Here is a 24,111-nt window from a genome sequence, read left to right as displayed (position 1 = left end):
AAACCTGCCATTGAACCCAAATTCTCCTTTCACAAAAGAAAGATATTCACATAGGCAGAGTACAGATTCTTGCAAATTGATAGTGACTGTCCTTGTCCCCATTTTCTCCAGCTCCCATTTCTTAACGAATCTTTTCATGGTGGTTGCTTTTGGCAGTCCCACTGGAGCCTCTGGCGCCACAACTTGATTCTTTAATCTTAAAACTCTCAATACTTGAATCTTAAAAGATATCACCGTGTAGTATTTCTTTGGCTCAGTAAGGTGTGATCAGAAAGCAAGAGACTGGATGCTGAACACAAACTATGCTTATCATAGAATGGGAATTTTGACAATGAGTTTGTTTTTAATTGGCACATTCTCACAAATACCAACCCCCTCCCATGCGTTACTATCTCAGTACTATAACCCATGGAGGGAAATGGTGTGTCTTCTTCTTCAGTGAAATCAGAACCTTCCCACCCAGAAATAATCTGTTATGCCTTATCAGGGTCAGATGTCAAATGGCCTCTGGGGACTCTTTCACACTGCTTGAGTTTTCTTCAAAATCCAGTCCAGGTACTCAACCACATTGGTATAAACTCCTGGCCGTTCCCTTTGGCCGCAGCCTTCTCCCCAGCTGGTGATGCCCACCAAGTGCCAGACCTCATTGTGTTTGCAGGACAAAGGCCCCCCTGAGTCTCCCTGTGATGGAGGAGAAAAAAAAAAGAAAAGATGCACAGATGAGTTCAGATGCTTCTCATCTCAAATACATGTTTCTCAGAGTGATTTTGCCTCAAATTCTATTCTTGGCTCTTTAATAAACTTCAATGTGAGTAAAAACAAATATGCCATGGTTCCCTAGTCAGGGGCAGAAAACTGCTTTTTAAATGCTTTAACCTCTCTGGGGAGCTTGGGTGGTACAGCTATGGAGCCTGCTTGGGATTCTCTCCTTCTCCCTCTGCCCTTCCCCTGACTGGTGCTGTCTCTTTAAAAAAAAAAAAAAATGCATTAAACATTCTAATGTGAATATATTCATTTTTTAGAAAAGATTTTTATTTATTTACTCATAAGAGACACATAGAGAGGGGCAGAGACATAAGTAGAGGGAGAAGCAGCCTCCCCATGGGGAGCCCTGTGTGGGACCCAATCCCAGGACCCCAGGATCACGCCCTGAGCCAAAGGCAGACGCTCAACCACTGAGACACCCAAGTGTCCCTGAATATATTTAATTGGTTGAAAACACTCTTACCTTACAGGCATCCTTCCCTCCTTCTCTATAGCCTGCACAGATCATCTTATTGGTTATTTTGTGTCCTTTGTATCTTATCTGGCATTCTTCAGTTGTCACCAAGGGTACGTTAGCTTTCTGGAGCGTATTTTGTATTTCGCCTGAAAAAAATATCTTGGCTTGTTAATGGAATGATCATATATATAATATAAAGATGTGTATTTGAAATAAAAATATCTACATAAAAATCTAGAAGGAAAAAAATATTAGGTTTATCTCACAGACCTTTTGTAACTACCAAGTATAGAGAAGAGATTATTTGTTAACATTAAGCTCTAAACTAAGTATGGTTCTAACTGGAATTACTTCCCAGAGAAAATAACTGGTAACAGGCTAGGACATTTCATGAAAAGTGCTAGGTTTCACATTAAATTTCAATTAGTCTTTAAAGAGACTGTCATATTTAAATTTTCCAATCAAACAGATGTGGGATCCTCCTCACTTGGGCAATTTTTGCCTTTTCACTTTTATTAACATGCTCTCTGTCATTGAAGGATGTGATTATTTTACTCACATTTTAGCTGTGTGCCTTGCTTGATACAGTAGGAAAGGGTAAGACTGAACTATGTTCTTTTATCTTTAGGATGAAGCACATTGAGATACATCATTCCTTACCTGCTAATCTTCTGTACCCCCATCCAGTCACCCAGCAATCAGTATATATTACATTTCTATCTCCTTTGGAAGGTAGACATATGGGTCTTTGAGCATCTAAATTTTAAAAATCATAGTTTAGTCATCAGAATCAAAATATATCTTCTCTCCGGAGAGACTCTCTTATTTCACTTTATATTATGCAGTGCGTTCTCTATTTATTATATTTGGGTTTTGCCTCATTGCTATTCATCTTCATTCCTCATGTTTAGCATTATCCATCAACATCCCAGGGTGAGGGAATGATGGGGAGACAAGGTACAGCCCTCCCTGCTAGGTCCATCTCTCTAACTAGGTCTGTGACCCTGTAGAAATTGGTTACTCATTCTGACCTGCAATCCTTTTGTCCCTAAAAAAGAGATATAAGTCATCTTTAAAATTCCAATTTATTATAGATACTATCATTTGGTGCAGCTGAGGAAACCTGCAGAAAACTTAGTTCTTCACTCACACCCCACAATAAGATTTAATAATCGGGAAAGAATTCCAGTATGAATAGACTAAAAGACTAGCTTTGCAGACATCCTCTCTTTCAGGATTACAATACTACCCTGAGATTGCTGGGTCAGGTCTGGTGAATCTGGTGTTAAACACTACATCTAGGTCATCATTGTTGATAAATTTCCATTTAAAACTCCACATACCTGTGTAATTCATTGCTGTTTCCAGTTTCAACAAGGCAATATCATACCCACTTTCCGCCTCTTCATATTGATCATGAATTATTATTTTTTGAACCCCAAAGAAAGATGTGCTCTTTTTAATTTCTGTTTGGTTTAAAATGCCGCTATAGACACGCAAGATTTTAGGTGACTCTACCCTAATGAATAAACAGTAAGAGGAAGAGAAATTCCCATTACCAAATAATTCCCAAATATTTGAGTTATATTGCTATTTACCTGCCTATTACTAATGTTTTCTGCAGGTGGTAGGCTTTTTGATGGAAAGGAATGATTTCATGCTAAGATTTTTCACTTATATATTCCTCCTGTAGAAAGTTCTGGGCTAGTACTTAATATATTAAGCACATAAAAATGAATGAAGGGTCTTTTCACCCTCCAACAGACACACATACACACATTTTTTCCCTCTCATTCTCTTTTTCTCTCAATTTCTCTCTCATGAAGAGTCCCAGGTTTTAATCTCAACCCTACCACTGATTAGCCATGACCCTGAGAAATTCACTTGGATTTTCTGGTATTCCATTTTCCTATATGGAAAAGGTAAAAGGTAAAGGAAACTATTGACTTCAAATGATCTTTGAGTTATAATGTGAGTATGCTATACTGAGAAAAAAGAAAAACAAACACACAATACCATGTCTGGAAAGTCAGAGAATACTGAGGAAGTTTGGCCAACTAAAATTAAAATTCCCTGGGATACATGTCATGTACTCTCTTGAAGAAGCTTTTAGGTTTGGCCTGTGTTGAAATTGACCTAAGTAGGGAATCCAATTTGAGGATACACAATGAACTTCACCTATTTTTGGAAACACAGAGAGAGGAGAGGAGATGAAAGAAGAGGAGAAGAGGGGAGGGGAGGGAAGGGGAAGGAAAGGAAGGGGAGGGGAGTGAGGAGGAAACAAGACCAGACAGGGAAGAAGTGAAGAAGACAGGGAATGACATACTAGATTTAGAAAAGGGGAAATTCTCTTTGTGTTTAGTTCTGGAACTGATGCCCAAGGTAAGCCACAGAAGATATGTTCTGAAAGGAAACAGCAAGAACACCCCTGGGCATGTGTATGCATTTAAATGGGAAAGTGAAATAATATGCCATCATGTTCCTGTACCTAACCTAATGCTGGTAGACCATAGGTAGTTCTTCCCTTTTCCTTTTTATTTCATAACAGAAATTTTTTTTCATAATAGAAATTTAATTGCACAAATAGGATAATTTACATTTTTAAAGTATTTACTAAACTGCTAATGATAGATCTCATAAATATATGAGCCTGGGAACTTATAAAAACAGTAATAGTACTGACTGGTCAAAACAGTGAGCAGCTGTTAGTATCCACTGGTTTCCAATGATGGAACCTCCACACAGGTGTCTCCGGATGGGTGACGTGGTATGCAAAGTTATCTGCCACGGCCACTCACCATGAACAGATGCCGTTCCTCCAACAATTCTGGGCTTGATTTTGGTTGTGCACACTACAACAGAAGGGTTGCAATGAGTAACTTCCTAAATCTTCCTTTTTTATCGGTAGTTATGTTCCTTCAGGCACAAAGAGAAGAAAACCTTCCCTCGATTCGCTATTTTATCATGACCTTGACTTGAAGACATTTTATAATCAGGTTGGCAAGCAAAACATGCACAGGAAAATTGAATGACTAAGGCAGCTTGTAATCACATGCCCCCAAAGAAAGTCTCATTTGGTATTGCATGCTGTCTTATATGCCCTCATGTGATAACTGTGATGGTTCTTTCAAAGCGGTAGTTGTCAAGTGTGGCCCTTGGACCAACTGTTAGAAATGCAATTTCTTGAACTTCCCTCAGATTCAGTACATCAGAAACTTGGACAGTGGAGTCTAGTCATCTGAATTTCAATCAGCCCTGCTAAAATTTCAGAATACTGTTATATAGAAAAGTGAGCACCTTCCACTCAGTTTACAGCATCCGTCCAACCTCCCCCTCCTCATCTTTTTTCCCCTCAGGCTGATCTTTGGTCCCAGTCTCTCCTGCTCCAGCTGGGTTCCATCCAAACCGGGGCTGCTCTTCTGTTTGTGAACTGTTTCTGCCTTTTGGCCTTGTTGACAATTTGGGTTTCCCTAGGTTCAATCCTTGATACTTTCCAAGGACTATGACTCAGATTTACCCCTTTGTTTCTTCCTGTCTTAGCTGTCCTGGGCAGGAGAATCCATTCTACTTCTACTTCCTAGAATGTCACCCTCCTGATGGGAGTCTTGACCAAATCTGTCCCAGTAACCTAGATAGACTGGAAATGAGTTACTCATAGACAACAGCTTTCTAGAACAAGTCTTCTCATATTTTAATGTGCATATGGATCACTGGGTAATCTTTTATGTTATTTTTACTTTATTTTTTTTCACCCAGTTATCTTTTAAATATCTTTTAAATGTTGTATTCTGATTCAGTCTGGGGCAAGACGTGAAAATTTTTCTAGCAAGCTCACCAGTGATGTCAACATGCTACACCCAGACACACCAGAATAGTAAGGCCCAGAGGATCAGGGAAGCCTCATGGCCTTAGCTAAAGGAGGATTGTGAAGTTAAAAGAGTCACTAGTCAAAATCCAAGTCCTAGATGGTCCATTCTGTAGTTTTATAGGTGCAAAATAATCTCTCTAGGTCTTTCTTTCCTCAATAGGAAAATGGATGCATAATCCTGGGGCAGGCTTCAAAGAAAAGGAGAGGGCAGGAAAAGGAATCTTGAAGAAGTGCGCTTGTGATAGTTTAAATAGGCTGGTGTGCTGAGAGAAGAGTTGTCACCTGAGAGTAGATGGGGTGACATTAGGTTCAGAGAAACATTCTGAAGAGTTTGACTAGGTTCTGGAACTACAGGGATGATTTATTTATAAGATGATGATTTATAAGAAAGGAAAGGCAACGTTTAGGAAAACTAATAGGTAAGCAGTAACCAAAGTATGTTACAGATAGGTCAATAAAGATTTTCTTAGGGATAAATAATAGGTCTTGTTCATTCTGTTTTGTCTCTCAGTTTAAGTAAAATGCTGAAAATATGTGTTTGGCATTAGATTTGGGGGCAGGGAACATTTCTTTTGATGGCAATTACTCTGGATTTTCAAAAAGTTATGAGGACCAAGGACAGTATAAGTCATGATAAATATCTCTGGTAGATATCACCTCCCATTAGGGTATTATTTCACCTAATATAGTGCAGGAAAACCTAATTATCTAGTTTCAGAAGATGTCCTAAAAAGCCGTAAGATTTTATTTCCCTTTATCTTGTATTTTCTGCTTCAGCTACCAATTTCCACCTGATATATTCTGTAGCCTTCACAGATCAGGATCCATACATTCATCAGAGAAGAAGATAATGAAAGAAGGAGGGTGGGGAATAGATTCTGCAATTTAAGGTGTAAGTGCTGATTCCCATTTTAGAAACTCTATCAACATCACTAACAACAAAGTCTGCCAAGTGTCCCTTCTAGGGCTTAGCAGAATTAAGATGACAAAATTATCATAAATACTCTTCCTGTCTTAGGTGAATGTATTGCGAAGAAAACAGAATATTTGAGATACAACTTAATTGGCTTGCTTTTTAAAGGAGCTTGAGCCATCCAAAGATTCCCATCAGATCCATCTACACTCCAGGAAGGCATGGTCTCCGAGTTAGGATGTTAGCACGGGATGCAATATTGTACATGCTATGAAACAAATTCACAGACGTTAAGGATTTACACACCTTCTCAATAGAGAAATAATTCTGACAAAAGATTTTTATACTTTGAAAACTATTACAAAGTATAATCATCACTTCTATTTTATTCATTAAGTCTCAGCTGAATCCTAAATTTGTAGTGCTTTAGAATATTGAACATTAGGCAATAAAAGTCTAAAATATAGTTTTATGTAAATCAGTAAATACTGAAGTCATAATAGGTTATTATGGTGGCTTAGGGAGGAGTGTGGTATATCCTTTCCCATTGGGGATTCTCTGTCCCTTGGTTCATCTGTTTGCCTACAAGCCAGCCCTTGCTACTGTGCTCAGAAATTAGCCACTGGAATTGGCCACTGCTGATCTGATTTCTGTTACAATTCTCATGTTATTATAGTCTCCTTTAATCTAGACAATCTTTTCATTTCCTTTTTACTCGACCACACTCACTGTTATAAGTAAACAGGTTTTACTGTAAATTTTTGCCAATATTCATAAATATGCAGAACACTTGCAGGCCATTTGAAAGAAGGAAGTCCCCTGAAAAGGAGCTACTTTATTTCTAGAATAAATACATAATTTTTCAGGGACGCCTGGTGGCTCAGTGTTTGAGCATCTGCCTTTGGCTCAGGTTGTGATCCTGAGGTCCTGGGATCGAGTCCCACCTCAGGCTCCCCTCAGGGAGCCTGCTTCTCCCTCTGCCTGTGTCTCTGCCCCTCTCTGTGTGTCTGTCATGAATAAATAAATAAAATCTTGGAAAAAATACATACTTTTTAAAACATATGATCATTGTTTATGTTTCAACTAAAGGTCAAGTAATGGCCCATGGACAGAAAATGAAAATGATTTTATTAACCAAAATGCTGGCTGATGTTTAATTTAATTTAATTTAATTTTTATTTTTATTTTTTTGATGTTTAATTTTAAAGGATAAGAAAGACCACTGGGCTTCCTAACAAGAATCAAACATCAAAGAGTCAGCTAAACCTGACTCTCATCAGGAAATACCAGTTATATAAATGTGTCAACTTAAAACACATATTCATACAATACTAGGCAATGCAGAGTTTAGTTGAGGCTCAATATTCACCCCGAAAACATGGTCAGCTTGGGTAACAGGAGCAAAAATAACAGAAAATTGCATCCAAGCTCATTACCGTACCAATTTTCTCTTCCTTGTGGCTATTATTGACTGTCTCAGTCATGATATATTTGGGGTAGAATAACCCCTTCAGATGGATTTTTTTCCAGGTAACATTAGACTCACCATTATCCATTTTACATAACCTCAGTGTATATCCAGAGATGCCTCCTCTCCCATGAAGTATTTTAGTTGGAGATCCATTTGAAGAAAGTTTTAAGTAACATTTACCCCTGCAGGTTGGAAACACAATAGTATAAACATAATGCACCCCTCAAGAGACGGGGCAGGAGCATCCAGGTGAGGCTTCATATGTCTTACTTCCCTCCGTGGCAAGATTCCGGAGAAGGGGAATAGGTAAAAAATTGGCAGCGGATGGCATCGGTACACATTTTCTGGCAGGCTTCATGACCCTTCACATCAAGAATGTCCAGTTCCTCTCCCAAGAAATCCGTGTTGTGGTAAAAGGAAGAGTGACAAAACACTAGGCAGCAAAACACAGGTCACATGTGAGACCCAAGACCTCAGCGCTTGTCAACCGCGGGTCGCCCATCTCCACCAGGAGAAAGCGCGGCCGCTCTTTACCTGGGACGCTGTGCCTGCAGCTCTGCAGACTAAAACCAGAGAGAGCTTTGTGCTTTTTAATCCGTGTGCTTGGTAATCCGCTTTCAGATGTTTTCAGGAGACAAATATTTCTAACCATAAAAACAAAACAAAACAAAGAATAGGGAGGATATAAATGTATCATGTAAAACATATCAACAAAAAGAACCATTTTTGCAGCACATACAAAAGGCAATTCATGGGGCACCCCGGGGGGGAGGGGGGTGGTTGGTGGTTCAGCATCTGCCTCTGGCTCAGGTTGTGATCTCAGGATCCCAGGATCAAGTCCCACATTGGACTCCCCACAGGGAGCCTGCTTCTCCCTCTGCTCATGTCTCTCTGCTTCTCTCTGTGTCTCTCATGAATAAATAAATAAAATCTTTCTTTTTCAAAAAAGGCAACTCATGCTGGTATTGAATAGGGAACAGTTTCTCATGTTGCAAGCACTCCTCATAAATCACTGAATCAGACCCCATGATCCATAGGTTATAGACAAATCTTCAAAACGAAGAAACCCCTTGCCTCCATACAAAATCTTCTGAGCTGGTTCTATGGTCAGTGTTCCTAGTATCTTCCTCCCTTACCTCCTCTCTTTCAACACTCCTGGCCTGTCTCAAAGATTCCATGATTTTCATGCTACAGAGAAATTGCTGGGCAACTCTGGATGGCAGATTTACCCCTGGTTTAGACAGGGATAAATCAAACCCAACACAGGCTCTACACAGGCAACATTGTCCTGGAAGGAAGTTAACTTTTCCTACTTAGCCCCAAATCCCAGTCTAGAGCAGTGCTGTCCAACAGAATTTTCTGCAATGATAGAAATGAGTCCATGTCTGTGCCACCCAAATTCAATAGCCACTACCCCCATGTGACTCATGAGCACTTGAAATGTGGTTAATACAACTGAAGAAATGAATACATAGTTCTATTTAATTTTAATTAATTTAAAAAAGCCAAGTCTTGGCTTGTCACATTCACCATCTTCTCTCATTCATCATCATATTGAGGATCCAATGTTTTACTACTTGTGTAGGTGTCAATAGGGAATTTTATTAAAGGAATAAAAAAGAAACAGAACAATGATTAACCCAACAGTACAAAGCCATCTTTCTAATCTGTGACATTTATAATGTCCCAAGGCTCAATCTTTGAAGCTACTTTCTTCTCTGCATCTGGTCCTTTGATGGTCTCACCCAGGTTCAGTCACTCTAATTCCCAGCTGTATGCTGGTGACACCCAAACACAGATCTAGAACATAAACCTCTCTGCTTAGTTCCAGATTTCTCTTCCCAACTGCCAATTCAACCCTTCTCTCTGGATGTCTACGAGGCTCCCCTCTTGAAAACTGTTCCTCATGAAATCTGTATCCCAGTCATGGGTCTTTTTTATTCTTTCAATTCCTTGGGCCAAAAGTCTAAGATCTATCACTGACTCTTTCCTCTGGATAGACATCAAATTCATCACCAAATCTTATTTTCCCTATATGGACAATTAATTCCAATCTGATTACTTCTCTGTCACTTCCACTCTGGTCCAAGTAGGGTAGAGTTCTTCTCTCTTTAGTTCACTAATGGTATCCCTGGTGCTTAGAAGAGGGCCTGGTATACAGTAGGCACCAAATAAATTATATTATATTGTTGACTACATGAAAGCAACACATATATTTTCATGTGATGGACTTAGTACTTCTGAGAGTCACTCCATGGAAAATCAGACTTGCTTGACGGACAAGGAGCTTGAGGGCTTACCTTGGATGGACTGTTCTTGGGGACACATTCCCTATGTGGGCAGCCAAGTCAGGCAGTTATCAGGGATTCTGACAATTCTGACTCAGATGATATAGAGAAGCTAGATTTTGAAGCCAATTTAATCTTAAGTTTTTTTAAATGAGTCTTATTAATGCAGGGCAGCAACCCCAACAGATATCCCTTTAATGATCAAAGAAATTTCCTATGCTTTTATTATGGTTTCCTATATTAATACCCATCAGTAGGGAGCAGCATCTCAGTTCAAACCTCTGTCCACATTTACCCCCAATTCCATTAATGGAGGCCTTCATTTCCCCTTCTCTTCACTTTGGATTTGATATTTCACTAATATTCTCAGCTCTTTCTGCTCAGGGTTCAATGACCTCAAACTGGGTGTTGGACTAAGTTGCCTCCAAATGGTCATCCATATTTTCTTCATTCTGTTCAGAACTAAGCAACTTTCTCCTTGCTGAAGGCAGGGCCCTACCTCAGCTAAAGAAAACAAGAGTCCTTGCTAACATGAGATTTGTGGCCATTAAGTGGGGAATAGAAAGAGAGTGGAGCTAGAAATTCTTCGCAGCTTTGATCTATCCTATACAGACATTTAGATTAAAGGTTTAGTGGCTCAGAATTTTTTTAAAGAATTTATTTATTTATTTATTTTTATTTGTTTATTTATTTATTTATTTATTTGACAGAGAAAGAGAGCGAGCTAGCACCAGAGAAAGAAAACCAGAGGGTACAAAGAGATGGAGAGGCAGAGGGAGAGAGAGAGGGAGAAGCAGCCTCCCTGCTACATGAAGGATGCAGGGAGCCCGATGTGGGACTCAATCCCAGGACCCCGAGATCATGACCTGAGCCGAAGGCAGACCCTTAACCAATTGAGCCATCCAGGTGCCCCAGTAGCTCAGAATTTTTAATGATGGATTTGGATCAGCTGTTATTAACTCCTTACCTTTCAGATTCCTTTGGCCATTCTTGAGAAAAGAAGGTAAAAAATAAGCAGCTGGGATGGTGAGTACAAATGCGGCGACAGACAAAGGCATCTGGAGCCATGACGCTGTCAATGTTATTGTCTGCAAACACCGTGCTGGGGAAAATGTCCCTAATACAAGCTGCACAACAGAAGAAACCATGCTTAAGAAATCAATTCACTAATATCATTGGTAAAATCCCAGTCACAGTATTTGTAAATTCCATATAAAAAGGTTCATTGTGGGGTGAGGGAGGGATGCAAATGTCATTATACATTTGTCCAAACCCATAGAATATAGAACACCAAGGGTGAATGAGAGTATAAACTGTTGGCTTGAGGGGATCATGATGTGTCGGTGCACATTAATCAATGGTAACAAATGTACCACTGGTGAGGGATGTTGATAATGAGGGAGTCTGTGCATGTGTCCTGGCAGTGGTGTATGGGACATCTATACTTTCCCCTCAATTTTGCAGCAACCTTAAAATTGCTCTAAAGAAATAAAGTCTTAATAACAAATTTTTAAATGTTTACCTGAAGGACTTTAATTTTTTTTAAGTTAGACAATATGAAGTGATTATTTTAAATACAAATGTAGCTCTGATTATTTAGGACATAGTGAATTTTCACATGAAGAAGATAAAAAATCACTGGTCCACTTCATCAGTGAGCACATATTGGGCTCCTAAGTTAGACCCATCATACATACTGTCAGCACCTACTATTTAACGGCTAGCCCATCTCACTAAGTAAATAATAGTTACCCAGATTAGAAAGCGCACAGGATTTCAATGAAAATCCAGACACCACCATACTGAGCTTTGTGATTCTGGTTGGGGTCCCCATTTCTGTGTATTTCAGTAGACAAACATTACTGAATAAAAACAAAAGTGGAAAATGTTTTAGTCTTCTAAATACAAGTAGGAAAAAACATAAGATGATAAGAAAGTCCAATTTAGAGACTCCTGGATATTACAGCTAAGAAATCACTCTGGAAAGCATGGATCTGAGAAAGGCTAGACAGTTGGACTTGAGTCCTTGTTTTTTTCAACTTTATTTTTCACCACTAAAAGGACAGCTTTGAAGGGATGGTGGCCTGAAGAGTAGCAGGTAGGAAGTAATGAATTCTCAAGCCCTTCCCAATTGTATCAGTTTAAACTTTTTTATAATGCCCAGCAACTCCCAGGTTCCTAGCTTGCTATCCATATTAAGTCTTAGATGTAAAATACGTAAAAAGATACAGTATGAACTAAGCTAAATACAAACTATGAAACCTTGCTTATTAATTTGAGGGTTTTCTTGTATCATTGTTGTTTTTGAAATGAATTTCTGATGCTTCATCTGCTTTGCATTCACGTCCTTTTTGTGAATGTGGAGAGTAGAATGTTAAAGCCCAAAGGTAAACCCAAAAACTAATCGTTTGAACTTATTTTTCCTCTCTCTCTCTCTCTCTCTCTCTCTCTTGTTTTGGGGTGGGTGGATCCTAGATAAGTATAATTTACTATACAACTCTAAAATATCACAAATATTTCTAAATATAAAATTCAGTGATATTTTCCCTATTTTTTTTTAAGAGAACACATATTCATCCTTAGAGATCAGGTCGTTTTCTACTCCTACATGTTTATCTCTGGAATATTTCAAAATCTGGGATCGGGGAAGATTTTTAAAACACTTCACATGAGCTTCAGTTATTTTGTCTTAGATAAGGAACTTATCTTAAAACAGACTCCTTACCAGAAAGGACTCCTTACCAAAAGAGAAATACATGCAAGTTGGGCTTTAAATGCACTTTCTATGAAGAAAACTACCAGCACTATGCTTGTTATAGAAATGTCATTGAGGGACTAAGAATAAATTTTGGCATCAAGCTGAAGATAACTTTTATTTTCCATCCAATATTGTAACAATCTCCTTACTGTCCTTAGGCTCAGCCTATGGCTCACTTACCGATGCTCTGCGCTTGGAAACTGGCTTGTTGCATATGTAAAAAAGTGACAGTGCACACTGTTTGTGCACCTCTCTTGGCATTCCTGAACATTCCTGGCGATGGAGCCATTATAGTTCATGCCCTTCATGACCAGATCCACATATACATTTCTGTTGCAAGCTGTAAATAAAAGCAGAACATGCAAGGATCTTCCAGACTCCAGGGGCAACTGGAACCTTAGGAACTATCCCTCCTGACTTTATCTTCTGACACCTACAGCCACTTTTCCTCAGAAGTCCTTTGTTTTCATCTTAATTTGCTTAATCTACTCTCACATAGAAGCACTAAACGAATGCCAATGTCCCTCTTATATCACAACAATATAGATTTATAAATTCTTGCTTCAGTTTTCTGCCCTGGCCTTCCTGCTCTCTGCAATTTCATTGACTGATTCATTAACCTTTTCAAGAATCTTTTCACAATTAAGACAAGTGTCATGTCAACCTTTACAGCTGCTCTTTTGATTTGAAGTAATATGTTTAACAAGGACTTTTATATAAAACTTTAAGCTGGAAAGGAGAAAAAAACAATAAAGGAATGGTGAGAAGGTAGTAATAGTTGGAGAATGTCCAACTATTGCAAAAATTTTAATGAATGGGACGGGGGTGGGTGGGATGCATGCATGCTAGTTTTTACTCTACACTGAAGGAACTTCATCAGGAGACTTTATGACCATATAGCAGGGTTTTATTTTATAGTTATAACACCATATGTGATGTAACTATATGTATATATCACAGCACTAGTACTTATGAATCCTAATAAGACATCTTACCACTTATTTGGTGTGGGCATTGCTTGAAAGAATATCCAGAAATGGCTCCTGTCATATTCACCCTTGGCAATGTTTCTGTTACACTGTCTTTCAGGATACAAGTAAACCTGTTTTTTAAAATAAATAAATAAATAAATAACTGCATGAGAACTTATGTTTTAAAATAATAAATCTTAAAAGCCAGCACATAGAAAGTCAAGGAGAAAGAAGCAAGCTCCTCTATCTCATGCCAAAACAAATACTTTCTCAGCAAAACTGTGAGTTTGTCTCTCATTCCAACATCCCTACTCTTAAAAGATCACATATGGTATTCCCCACTAACCGGAAACAGGAGCAGGTAAGCTATGGACTGTTGATCAAACAACCCTCTGCCTGTTTTTATGGTCCATGAGCTGAGAATGGGTTCTATATTTTTAAATGGTTATATAAATGGTTATATAAATACTTAAGTAATATCCTTGATTTTGCTTCTGGATCTTTAAAGCCTAAAATATTTATGCCCTGCCTTGTCAAAAAAACATTTGCTAAGCCCTGCTGTAGATAGAATACAGAATAATTATTCTAGAATAATTATTTTATACGTTTTGGGTACTGTGTAAATTTCTATGAATGTAGCAATGATATACAAAGATATTGATAACTTAATTCTGTAGTAAAGTTTTGTTACTGAATTTTCAAGTTCAATATGGAAACAAAAGCAATGGATGGAATGCCCTAAATTTTTTTTTAAATATAACTATAGACACAAAACTCACTAAATGCAATTTGTGAATCTGGAGAAGATTCCAGTTAATAGCTATAAATTATATTTGGGCTACAATTGAGATGATATAAAGGGATTCTTGTTAAAATTTTATGTCTTTTGTGTAGGAAAATGTATGCAGAAATATTTAGGGGTGAAGTGTTACCATGTCTCCAAATTAATTCAAATGGTTAAATAGATAAAGAACAAACGGCAAAAGTCTTGGTGGTGACAGGGGATCACTGTACTATTCTCTGAAACTACCTTTATAAATATGTATTTCCTAAGAAAATAATTGAAAGAAATGCACTGGTTTAAATAATATCCAATATCAATAATCAATCAAAAAGCAAAGAACAAAATGATTAAGAGGCATAAAAGTGGAGAGAAATAGGAGAGAAAGTGTATCATTAAAATCTAGACCACAGAGAAATTGGAAAGTCTACACTGAGAGGCATGCTTGCTCTTTCCTGATCTGCCTAAACACTATCTTTTTTTTCTGTAACATTTAATATTTTAATTGAAGGACAATATGTTTTCTAACTGTTAACCTCATATTTTATATTTATATGAATGTTTATTGGTAAATAATCCTCATGTAAAGACTATTTCCTCTATCTATGTAGAAATGCAAACATTTACCATTTGGTAGGATCTTGAGATGGCGATTCAGCCATGAAGGTGAAGAGCAAACAGCGTGGGTGGTGGGTGCAGACAAGCTGGCAGTGCTTGGCACTTGGCGTAAAAACGGTAGTGATGTCTCCTCCTTGAAAGCAGGTATCTGCCAACAGCTCAGTTATACAGCCTGTGATGTAATACATGGAAGGTCTTATTTTGGATTTTAGTTTCACATATCCAATTAGACAATAATCTCACAAAGACAAGCAAAGTAGATCTACTTAACAGAAAATATGCCTGAACGTCGAAATCAGAGCAATCAATACTTTTATGTTAGTGTATTGGATAAGCAGCCTCGGACAGAAAAGGAAATCATGAAATGGCCCATTAGCCTCCATGGAATTGTGCTGATGGGTGATTGTCTTGGAGACACAGATGCTTTGTAGGTAACTGAATAATTTCACAAAGCTTTATTGGCAAAAGATGTTCTTTAGGGTTGCATTGAAGTCTGGAATGGACCACCTACTTTTCCCTCTCCCTACTGTTCATATGTTGAAACTCTATGTTTATACGAAGCAAAGGATCCAGAGTGATCATTTTTCAGTAGGGTCTGATGGCCCTGGGTGTGGTATACTGTATCACGTCACTATTTAAAATGTGCCAGGTTAGTAACAGGAACTTTAGACTCTCAGAAAAATAACTGAATCCCATTCCAACTGAACCCATACACAGGTTTGTGTTTTTTCTTTTAAGGCTAAATTGCATAAAATTAATTTTTTTCTGTTTCTATAAAGAGATATCTAATATTCCAGATTGTGGCTCTTTAGGTCATTATTAGTCACTGAATAAAGGGCTGTAGCTTTTAATCTTGATATATTCCTATTAAGAAGTACGACCATATGGCCCAAAGTCTTAATATCTTTCATATATATAACATATACATTCTATCTATCTACCTAAAATGTATATATACATATGTACTAAAAATGAAATACTTTGGGAAGGATAAAACATAATTCAAATTCTTATTACAGTAAGAATAATAGGTGGCATAGCCTATTGTTAATGTAAGTAACAAACCACCTAGTGTTCATAGTATCTGCAACTTTTTCATTATAAATTACAGATTTAAAAAGAAAACACTAGAGCTGCAGACATCTTAAAATACCATTATCACTCATCACTGATTTGGTGGTAATCATTACTCTGCACTTTTAGACCTAAGTCTTCTTCTGTTCTATCATGTGTTAATAAGAAGCATCTATTTTTATATCAGGGTTGTTTTGTGTGTGTGTGTGTGTGTGTGTGCGTGTGTGTGTGTGTGTTTACATTTTAACTAACTGTATTGCAATATAATTGATTTTCTTGGTAATCCTGTGTATTTTTACTTTATGCCTAAAGGGATCTGTGGGAAAAAGGGGTCAAGGGTCCCTGCCACAGACTTGGCTCAAAACCCACCACATACACTTCTAAATTACCCAACTACAACCTTTGCATATAGCATAATTTTCTCCAAAACTGGCAGCTACCCAAGAATGACCTGGAAGTTATCAGAAGACTGCCTCCTTTTTCCAAGCTCTGTGTTGCTTCCAACGGAGCTGTAAGGCCGCCCCCATTAGTGAATAATCTATTTGCACTCAAAATACTCCCACTGTCCACAGAAATCCCACCTTAGTGCAAAGCAAAGTACTAATTACCACCAAACTAGTAATGATAGATGTATATTTGGATGTAAATATAGGTAAGAACGTGGATAAACATATAGACCTCAATTGCTACTATTATGAACAATTCTGCACCTTAATTGCCATCCCTGCTTTGAAAATCCCTGGAGCCTTAAGTGAAAAATAAACTCATTACATCCTTCCCTGGAGTAGATGGCGTGGGACCCTGGGATGATTTCTGTCTCTGGCCTTAAGCTCTTTTGTTTTCTTGTCTTCAAGTCAGGGAACCAAGCAAACTATTTCTAATTCATACCTAAGATTCAACTCTACTTACCACCAGAAACTGAAGCAAATAAAATGAAATGTACCATTTGATATAGTACAATCATCCTACAAAGAGAAAAACGTGCATGTGTTTAGAACACAGAACGTGAATTTGCAATTAGTTTGCTGACATCAGGGTTCACAAGAAATAGGGAGGGAGGGGAGTGGTTCATTCCATAGTGTTTGCGGGGTTCTTATCATCATGCTGAATTGTACCTTCCCCAAATCCTAGGACACTCCTCAGCATGGTTGTGTGTAGTGTTCAACACCTTCCTAGTTCTGAAGAACCCAGAACCTGACAGGAGAAATGACACCCCTTATCTCTGCATCCCCGCTGCCTGCAGTTCACCATTAACTAGATATTTCTCATTGCCCTCATCTGACCCCTCCCCCACTCCAATTTTTCCACTTGTTTTCTCTTCCAAACTGCTCCCTTTCTTTCCATCTCTGAAGTCTCTCCATACCTGTCGAGGAGCTCTAAATAAATGATTTTATACTCATGAAGTTCCCCATTTTAAAGATTCTGCTGGAAATATATTCATAGGCCACCTTGGTGGCCAATAAATCTGCTTATCCCCCCAAAGCATTGAATTAACGGCTCTATGAAAAACTATCATTGAGAAAAATCAAGACTTGTTTTTTAGTATTGATCTTGAAAATCTCTTTAATTCATAAACTACTTGTCATTGATTACAAATTACTAGTCTTCTTTCATTCTGCATCTTCTCTCAACTTGGTTATAGATAAAAGCTTCTAGAATATCAAGTCGGACAAATTTTTATCAATCAATCATTCTCTATTTTAAAAGTTTGTAAAGTCTCTGTCATAAAAAAAAAAAAGTCACTTCAAGGAATCATTGCTGGAGAGAAATCTTAAGAGTTTTTGAAATCGTACCTGAAAACATTTTGTTTGCTTGTTTGCCGCATTCTTAGTAAGAGTGTTTTTCTTCTTCCCAAATGGTCTTCATCCTCTTCTAAATGAACTTGTTCAGGTAACGCTCAATTTAATATTTACTTTTACCCGTTCCCAATGTTGTGTAACATTGTCTCTTTGTGGAGCATGTCTGCGAAAGCCCTTAAAATCTCGGCATTATCAAAAATGCACCTTGGTCGAGCTGCTTGCTTTCTCAATACATTAAAATCTTTTTGTCTTGTTTTACTGTGTATTCCAAAAAAATGACACGCACAGTGGAACTTGGGTTTGCCTGTGTGCCTACTTGCCAAAGCAGCCCTTAACCACACGTTCAACTATCAGCGGTTAATTATTAAATCTGGCCTAACCTGAGCCTCACCTTTTACAAAGAAAACAAGGTCTGATGGACTTATTGATGAGCAGTATAGCAGCCTCACCTGTTGGAGGCCTATGTTGATATGGTTCTAAGAAACTAAGCTCTTATTTATTACACTCACACACATTGAAAGTCTAACTTTTTTTTTCCTTTTTGAAAAAAATATGGGACTTTCGTATCTCTTTTTAGATGTTGGTGCCCTGAGACAAAAGGAGAGCTAGGAAGTCACATGTCTAGCTTTTGCAGGACAAGCAATCAAAAAATATCAATTTTCTTTGTCTTGGAGGGCGCCTCCTAGTGATAGGACCTGGTACAGTTCATAGGAAAGCTTGCAAAACACTTCTCCGGGTTTCACTTGATTGTATTTGTTAAGCACCTTCCCATTGACCTTGAAAGACCGGCCAAGAGCTCTACAGAAGCCATGGATGAGGCATGTCCTCTATGACTATTCATTAGCTTGCTAGTCATGGCACTTGGGCAGAAACCATCCTTCTGCTCTGTAAGCCAGCTAGCTACCTGTGGGTCCTTGGTCAAGTTGCTTTATCTCTCTGAGCTTCAGGTTCCTCATTTATAATATTAGATAATAACTAGCCTTAAGGATTTCTATGTGATCTCTTGGAAGCCTAAAGAAATTTTTTAAAAATTTAAAAACCCTTTTTAGGGATGCCTGGGTGGCTCAATCAGTTAAGCGTCTGCCTTCAGCTCAGGTCATGGTCCCCCGGTCCTGGGATTGAGCCCCAAGCTGGGTTCCCTGTGCAGGACGGGAGTCTGCTTTTCCCTCTCCCTCTGCCCCTCTCCCCTGCTTGCGTGCACCTGCCTTCTCTCTCAAATAAATAAGTAAAATCTTTTTTTAAAAAAACATTTTAATATGTCCCATTTATATAAATTTTAGCATAAACAAACAAACAAATAAATTTAAGAGAAAGATGATCTTATGGTTCAGAGAAGACTTCTGTTTTCCAAAGAGAAGCAAAATAAGATTTCACATTTATAAATGGAGCTCATAATTGTTTTTAAAAATTCTGAAGATGAAAGAAGAAATAAAATTAGGGGTTTGCCCCCATTTGAGATCTTGTTGAAGTTACTGGTATCAGAGGAAATAGTATACTTTGTTCAGGGACACTGTGCTGATCTGAGCGTGATCTTTTGGACTTAGAAAATGCCACCAGTTACTTTGAGCCTCTCAATATTTGGAGGCAGAAACAAGACAATTTCATTTTATGTCTATTGTGACAAGGTTGATGGTATCTGAACGGTTTCTTTTTTTTTTTAATTTATTTTTTATTGGTGTTCAATTTACTAACATACAGAATAACCCCCAGTGCCCGTCACCCATTCACTCCCACCCCCCGCCCTCCTCCCCTTCTACCACCCCTAGTTCATTTCCCAGAGTTAGCAGTCTTTACGTTCTGTCTCCCTTTCTGATATTTCCCACACATTTCTTCTCCCTTCCCTTATATTCCCTTTCACTATTATTTATATTCCCCAAATGAATGAGAACATATAATGTTTGTCCTTCTCCGACTGACTTACTTCTGAAAGTGTGTTGGGGTGCCTGAGTGGTTCAGCCAGTTAAGTGACCCACTCTTGATTTCGGCTCAGGTGGTGATCTCCATGCTGTGAGACTGAACCCCTCGAGGGGCTCCCTGCTGGGTGTGGAGCCTAAGATTCCCCCTCTCCCTCTGCCCCTCCCCCCTTCACATGCACTCTCAATGAATGAATGAATGAATGTATGGAATACATAGGCTTTCGTGGCCAAGTGCCTAGGTAGAAAGCTGACTCAACTGTAGGAACACTGGACACCACTTTTGAAATTTGCAGAAATCGAACTGCAGTGAAAGAGAACTTTGTGAAGGAGACAGTGAGAGTATAGTTAGTGAAGTAAGATAGATTAGAAGCTTAGCCCCATAGAGCCTCATTGGAGACTTTTTGAAAAGAAGATAGAAGCCAGCGTTGTGTCACAGAGGGCTGAAAATTATAAGGGGGATTTGGACTCAGAGGAGCGCTTTATGCAAAGTGCCGAGGATTGTGTGACATTCCACCTGGAAGGCAGTTCTTCGGATCATTTTAATTCATCTATTGCCAAGATTGTGTGACCTATCTTGGTGTAAAGAGTCTGTAGTTGCTTTCTTGAGTTTCCCATTTAAAATTAAGTACATTCCAGCTATAAAAAGGGGAACACATATTTATGATGTGCTGCTATTTATGAAGCTCAAGCACAGAATAGCAAATTTATGCCAAGACGGGTTTTCATGGAAAACTGATACATGGAGTTATATAAGGTCCTTACATCCCTGTATTGTTCATTCCATGAAACCCCATCTCTACCCTAAAGCTCCAATAAAAAGACTATAATGATAACCTTCCAGCCCTATTCAGAGAAACAGAAAGACTCTAATGACAGCAATACTTCATTGGGAAACCAGATAATATCTTCCTAAGTTTGGTTTAGCTAGTTAGTGAAACCTCTAAAGCCTTTGAAATAAAAAATTCTGAAATATTTTTGTCCATTCAAATAAAAGCAGAATAAAAGTCTTACTTGCATAGAAATTCTTTGGGATTAAATAGACCTTCCTTTCAAACTGACAGTAAATGTTCTAAAGACATTTTTTTCAATTAATGTCACTGCATTAGAATTCCAAAGTCAACTACTTTTATCTTAAAGGTAAAAACCCCTTCCATAAGTGAAACAAAATCTTTTTGAAGGATAATGGAAATGGGGAATTACTAGACAAAATCCTAGGAAGAATCCAGAACTTAGTCTAGAGAGACCTAAGTGCAAGTCAGAACTTAGAAATATTGGGACAAAGAAAATCATAGGTGTGTTGCAGGTGGAGACCCTCCTCTCGGTCACAGCCACAGTCAACTTGTTCTTGGAGCTCCCCTGTCTCTCATCAAGATTTGCTTTGAAAAGGGCGTAGCCTCCCATGTCCTACAACTCCATTCTTGCTGTTCCAGAAATATCCCTTTTTCATTATAAGGAGTTAATACTGGCCTTCAGTCGGGGTTTCTCAACACTGCCATTATTGATACTTGGACCAGATTATCCTTTGTCTCGAGGGACTGTCCTGTGCCCTGCAGGATGGTTAGCAACATCTCTGGCTTCTATCCACCAGATATACCCCCCTTGCCCTGGTGTGACAACCAAAAATGTCTCTAGAGTTTGCCAAATGTCCCCTGAGTGGAGCTTGTACCCAGTTGAGAGCCACTGTTTGAGATGATAATGAAAATAACAAATGATGTTTATAAATGCTCCTGTCACCTTTTATTCTTCTCATAGAATGAAGCAACACAATCGGGACTAGAGACACGATCCGGGATATATGAATGGCATGCTCAGTCTAGCTCTCTCTGTCCTTGCCAGTGACCTTGAGCTAATCTTTGTTCCCCTTCAAGTCTCCACTTCCTCATCTTCAGAATAAAGATGCATTCATTCATTAGACATTCACCGAATGCCCATTTGTATGTGATATGAATGAAAGGGAGCCTCCTTCAAAGTTGCTCATGATTTAGGGAGGAGATAAAGGTAAACAATAATTAAAAGTTTTAAATTCAGATGAGAGGTCTCACACACCTTGGTGAGGAACGAGAAGGACGTTGGAGCCCTGGGCTAACCTGTGGTGTGTGTTCCCCATGCACATAGGCTGCTGTCACAGGGAAGAAGAATGCTAGCTTCAGGCCTGGTACTGCCACCACCCTCTCCTGGATGGCTTGGCCAGTGACCCACGCCTCCTCCTCACTCTTCTTCATGAGGGTGAAGTCATCTCAACCCCTGGCCTTCTTAGCCTCTCCCAATTTCTTAGTCCCATGAAGCTCCTCCTCTGATCACCCCTGTACATGAAAACATGGTGAGTAGCTGAGACCATGCCAGGACCCGGCCCTGATCTGCAACTTTAAAATAATCATTCATACCCCAGGGGAATTCCACATTTCAAAACTCTCCTCCCGGTTTTGCCCAAATGAGGTCATTCCCTGACTAGTGGTTGCCCAGCAAGCATTCCAAAGTCCTGTTCAAAGACCCATTTGAATTCATTCTAAAAGCCAGAGAGAAAAGATTCTCATAGCAAGCACTTGTCTACCTTTTAAAGATAAAATCATACCCATACAGAACAAGGACCACTATCTTTATTGCATGCCAAAGTAAAAGTTGGGATTGTATTTATTTTTAATTATCTCATGGAGGGATCCCTGGGTGGCGCAGCGGTTTGGTGCCTGCCTTTGGCCCGGGGCGCGATCCTGGAGACCTGGGATCGAGTCCCACGTCGGGCTCCTGGTGCATGGGGCCTGCTTCTCCCTCTGCCTGTGTCTCTGCCTCTCTCTCTCTCTCTGTGACTATCGTAAATAGATAAAAATTAAAAAAAATAATAATAATTATCTCATGGAAACCAGCCAGGTTTTATAAAATCTAGAGTATTTCTTTCTGTTTCCTATTGTGGGGCATGAATAACTCAGACTTCATGGCTTTCCTTCAGCTCACTCCCCACATTTAGCCCTTTCTACCACTTAGTGTGTCTTTGAGTGTGAAAGGGAAAAAACATCATTCAGAAGCTTCGCTCTTCTATTTTTTCTACTTATTTTACACAATATTTTGTAGATGGTCAGCTCTCTGTAAATGTCAAGTCAGTTTAACCGAACTCAATCCAAACAGCTGATATCAGTTATAGTAATCACTAACAAGTTTGGAGTTTGGGTTCTACACGGATTTGGATCATTTTTCTACGACCACAAATTTACAAGACTGAATTTTTGCAATACTTTAGAACCAATGCTTCTTGAATTACTACTGCAGAACCCAGTATGCACTGGCACCCCCTCCTGCACCCCACAGAGCAGACTCCTTGCCCTCCATGAAGGCTGTGTGGTGTGCCTATGGCAGGAGCTGCAGCCCCGCAGACCTCTCCTGCACACCCAGCCAGGGGCCTTGTGCCAATGCCAGCTAACAAGGTAGGAGGCCAACATCAAAAGGTGCACCACTATTCTCCAAGGTTCAGAAAACACATCTCTTTCTTGGAAAAGTTAATATTCTACAGTTGGCAGAACAAGACCCAAGCTTACTGGCTCTTTGCCCCAAGTGAGGCAGGCAGTGGTAGGTTTTGATGACCATGCAGGCGACGAAAAGAGAAGAGATTACTGTCCCTAAGATATATATCGAGATCCAGAGGAGGCAGTCAGAGAAGAGCGAGGCCAGCACAAGCACGGTGCTAGAATCTGGAGTTACTTACCTTTCATTCTGTCTCACAATCAGAAGAACACACTTTTGAGTCACATTCTTTTGCCATTTTATTTTGCAACAAATAATTGCGGAAATGTTCACTTGTTATCTTCCATTATTAGCATTTTTACTGGAGGCTGACAGCCTGCCTCTGCACAACATTTTCCTCAGCAGCTTTGTGTGCACTGTCTCCTTTTACCCTTATGACAAGGACATGAAGCAGATACTATTCTCCACAATTTTGCAGACGAAGACTCCAAGGCTTAGCATTTGAGCTGGACCCAGGTTGTAAAATTCATGCTACAACCCGGGCTCTTTCCCATCTCTAGAAAGCTTCTTCGCACTGGTGACTTCATCCAAGACCGGCGTGCCCATCACCAACCTGTGTTTTCTCTAAAATCCAGTCCACATACTCAGCCACTTTGGTGTAGACACCTGGTTGTTCTCTGCGGCCACAGCCTTCACCCCAACTGGTGATGCCCACCAAATGCCAGTTTCCGTTGTGTTTACAAACTAAGGGACCACCTGAATCTCCCTGTGTCACAGTGAGTGGAAAAATGAAATAATACAAAGTATGACAGTTGTGCCTTTAAAATTCTGTAGTCACACCACACACAACACGTACATACAGTTCCTTATAGTTCTTTGGGTATCTTGCCTTCCTCATTCCTCTGGATGTGACGAAAATAAGTGAATTCAATACGTATGGTTGCATTTTCTATTTATTCCAAAAAGGACATGTTGATAT

The 24,111-nt window shown here is 39.1% G+C and overlaps 2 protein-coding genes across 5 annotated transcripts in view; both read right to left on the bottom strand.

Annotated features, from left to right (window-relative positions):
- Nucleotides 1–323: 323 nt before the first annotated feature.
- F11 (coagulation factor XI) lies at nucleotides 324–23,513 on the bottom strand. 3 transcript variants are annotated; one of them, XM_077848798.1, is made up of 15 exons: nucleotides 23,374–23,513; nucleotides 16,874–16,929; nucleotides 14,900–15,062; nucleotides 13,516–13,622; nucleotides 12,701–12,860; nucleotides 11,515–11,624; nucleotides 10,730–10,889; nucleotides 8,009–8,118; nucleotides 7,745–7,907; nucleotides 7,550–7,656; nucleotides 3,906–4,074; nucleotides 2,566–2,741; nucleotides 1,883–1,978; nucleotides 1,229–1,368; nucleotides 324–681 (listed from the first exon to the last, which is right to left on the bottom strand). In XM_077848798.1, exons 2-15 carry the CDS (start codon nucleotides 16,926–16,928, stop codon nucleotides 520–522), a joined length of 1,878 nt encoding a protein of 625 aa, XP_077704924.1. In that variant the 5' UTR covers nucleotide 16,929; nucleotides 23,374–23,513; the 3' UTR covers nucleotides 324–519. The 3 variants fall into 3 exon arrangements, with proteins under 3 accessions (XP_077704924.1, XP_077704923.1, XP_077704925.1); XM_077848797.1 differs by lacking the exon at nucleotides 23,374–23,513 and adding an exon at nucleotides 17,758–18,089; XM_077848799.1 differs by lacking the exon at nucleotides 16,874–16,929 and having other exon boundaries at nucleotides 23,374–23,510.
- Nucleotides 23,407–24,111, bottom strand: part of KLKB1 (kallikrein B1) — a 34,557-nt gene continuing 33,852 nt past the window's right edge. Inside the window, exon 16 of one of the 2 annotated variants that reach the window (XM_077848805.1) lies at nucleotides 23,407–23,898. In XM_077848805.1, coding sequence (XP_077704931.1) covers nucleotides 23,716–23,898 — 183 coding nt within the window. In that variant the 3' untranslated portion in view covers nucleotides 23,407–23,715. The remainder of the gene's footprint in view (nucleotides 23,899–24,111) is intronic. The other variant, XR_013352703.1, reaches the window with a different exon arrangement.

This window comes from Canis aureus, chromosome 15 (assembly GCF_053574225.1).
Source record: "Canis aureus isolate CA01 chromosome 15, VMU_Caureus_v.1.0, whole genome shotgun sequence".
Lineage (NCBI taxonomy): Eukaryota > Metazoa > Chordata > Mammalia > Carnivora > Canidae > Canis > Canis aureus.
The sequence above is the reverse complement of the archived record's forward strand: the minus strand, read 5'-3'. Positions and strand labels throughout refer to the sequence as shown.